General features: G+C 33.0%; 1 protein-coding gene across 2 annotated transcripts; it reads right to left on the reverse strand.

Moving 5' to 3' along the window:
* On the reverse strand, nucleotides 1-1,829 carry LOC132760271 (uncharacterized). 2 transcript variants are annotated; one of them, XM_060752223.1, is made up of 2 exons: nucleotides 1,678-1,829; nucleotides 1-1,449 (listed from the first exon to the last, which is right to left on the reverse strand). In XM_060752223.1, the coding sequence occupies exons 1-2, from the start codon at nucleotides 1,788-1,790 to the stop codon at nucleotides 498-500; spliced, it is 1,065 nt and encodes a 354-aa protein (XP_060608206.1). In that variant the 5' UTR covers nucleotides 1,791-1,829; the 3' UTR covers nucleotides 1-497. The 2 variants fall into 2 exon arrangements, with proteins under 2 accessions (XP_060608206.1, XP_060608207.1); XM_060752224.1 differs by lacking the exon at nucleotides 1,678-1,829 and adding an exon at nucleotides 1,558-1,646.
* Nucleotides 1,830-2,742: the final 913 nt, after the last annotated feature.

Genomic DNA, 2,742 nt, shown 5'->3' on the forward strand with positions numbered 1-2,742 from the left:
TTAACTGGTTGTGTGATATTTTATTTAGAAGCTGAATATACATGTCTTCCAAATTAACAAACAATTCTGTTTGTGAAACATAAATAATCTGATTAAATCAAGCCCGTTTAAGAACAATATTATAAAACCGTATTGGTTACTATGGTAACATTGCGTGCTTCGTGTTGATTACAATTTGATGTTTTGTTGGTTGTTTAATAAAACCAAAGATAATATACATGTATACTGAATGTATAATTTTATAGCAGCTGAATTTTGACCTTCAAATAACAAGAAGTGAAGCATGTAAATAATGTTTTTATCATATATACATCTATAACAGTACATATTAATTACAAATGGATCATTAGAAAATGTTTGCCGCTTATTGTTGTATAAGTCGTTTTCAAAATATTTCTCAATCACACTTAAAAAGTATATTAAAATCAAGGTTTCTGTCGTAAATTTCTTAAAAAATACTTTTTGTCTACTTAAAAGATAAGTCATCAAGAAGATATCTAATTCTTTTCACTTAGTGTGTCCTCAAGCTTTGGCATTACGTATTCTCTACACGTGATTGGTTCATACCTCTTTGAACCGTCAATTGGTGTGATCACACTGTCAAAGTCTGGAACTATGAAGTATACAGCTGACTGGCGAGCTTTGGTTTGTTTTGCTGGATCTTCTGTTTGAAGAATTCTATGCTGTACAGAAACAATTGAGTCACTAGTCCAGCGTTGAAGTAAGTTAGCAGCAATCAACAAAATTGTACCAGGTATGGGAGTTGCCGGTATGTAACCTTTACCCGGGAAAAATACATCCAAACCACCGACTTCATCTTGGAACATAAGTGTCATTGTTCCGAAATCCGAATGCTCTCCTAAACGAACCTGGTTTGGTTTAATGTTCTTTTCTGGTGACATTTGTGGATACATCAAAGTTTTGAGTGTTGTCGGATTGTTCTTTGTTCCAATCAACTTATGCGCCTCCCTTAAAAACAGTTGATGTTTGCCAAGTGCAAGTGAAAGGGCGTCCAATAAGCGACATCCTAGCACTGTACAATGAGCAAACATTTCATTCAAGCTTTGTTGGAATTTTTTATCTGCCATATCACCAGGATCGTCCCCTGGTTGATAGGTAAACGCCTCCTTTAGATCTGCTGGTCTTTTGAAATTAACAACTTCCTTTTCCATCGGCGTGTAACCGAAATCCGTTGTTGGGCCACGCACGTACTGACATTTCATTTCCACCGGCTGCTCAAAGAACGATTTAGCTACTGTCATATAATTGTCCATGAATGCATCGTCAATACCATGATTTTTAAAGTAACATACCCCATATTGACAGAAAGTGGTTTTCAATGATGAAGAAACAGTTTGTAATGCAGCGATGTGTACTTCATTGGGGTTTCTATGCACACCTATTCTATCCAAATCAACAATAGGAATAGGAGAGCACACATCCGACATTCTGTATAAAGAAAAATAACCCCAATCAATCAGTCTTTTAAAATCTAGTTGAAGCTTTATTTGAACACTACACAATTAAATATATAAAAGGTATTGCAAAAGATCATACTTAATATATCTTATGTAAACATTTAGTCTGTGTCTATTTTTTTCTTCGTTTTAAGACGTGATATATTTTAATAGATAATGCATCATTCAGTTTATGAAACGAGGATGAACTAGTACATACCTGATATATCCTGTAGCTTTCCGTGTGAAATATCTCGTGTTGTTATCTTGCTTGTGTCCTTGTAACTTATCAGACAATCTTACATTAACGCCCTTAATCACATGGTAAGACATGGCCAATAGTTGAGTATTTACTATAAGTTATTTAGTTTGTTGACGAGATACACGGGAAAATACATCTAGGACGACTTCTGTATGATCATAGGCTCTAAACACTTCATATACAAAATGTAATTCGTTTTGAGAGGGTGTTGTACCGTATGTCTATATGGTAAAAAGGGCTTTTATCTTTTAATACACGGTTTGTGCTCAAGAGCAAAAGTTAAATTGTGTTTCATCATTTTATGATATGTGTTCTGGTATCGCAACTTTAGGAAACGGAATTTTTTATGTTAAGTTCACTTGAAATTATTAGCTTTATAAAGTCAGATTTTGTTTCTCTCATGAGCTCAAGAAATATTGTAGAGCGCCTGATTTAAACTCGACCTTAAGGTAGTGAACTCTCATTGGAAATACAATGCATATATGTCACGTAAAATGAAAAAGAACTTTTGTTGATCTGTAAAAAGGCCCTTAATATTCAGCTATAGATAAGAAGCTTAACAGACTGATTCAAACATTTTCAGATTTAATCAAACAATTGCTTAACTATAAAACAAAAAATAATAAGGCCCGGAATGACGCGTGAACACAAACATCCCTGATAAGCATAAACAAATATTCAAGACAGGTTGTACGTTATTTGTATAAGACGGAAAAGTCGATATTTCTTGATTTTCTCAGAGGCAAGTAACTTAAAAGTAACTATAGAGACTGATTAGAGTGGTAAGATAAATTGCTCGATAAATAAACACTATTTAATTATTATTATTATCATCATCATCATCATCATCATCATCATCATCATCATCATCATCGTCATCATCATCATTATTATTAGTAGTAGTATTATTATTTTTATTATTATTATTTTTTATTATTATCATCATCATCATCATCATCATCATCATCATCATCATTATTATTAAGGAAAACCTCAATTTTCAGGCTGTATTTGAGTAGCAAT

Source organism: Ruditapes philippinarum, unplaced genomic scaffold, assembly GCF_026571515.1.
Source record: "Ruditapes philippinarum isolate M1 unplaced genomic scaffold, ASM2657151v2 ctg4943_1_1_1_1, whole genome shotgun sequence".
NCBI classification, from domain to species: Eukaryota; Metazoa; Mollusca; class Bivalvia; order Venerida; family Veneridae; genus Ruditapes; species Ruditapes philippinarum.

Excerpts from the sequence above, each read along its gene's own strand:
- LOC132760271 (XM_060752223.1), bottom strand. The coding sequence starts at position 1,790 with ATGTCTTACCATGTGATTAAGGGCGTTAATGTAAGATTGTCTGATAAG. Across the intron at positions 1,450-1,677 it reads AAAGCTACAGGATATATCAG|AATGTCGGATGTGTGCTCTC; the intron begins GTATGTACTAGT and ends TTCTTTATACAG.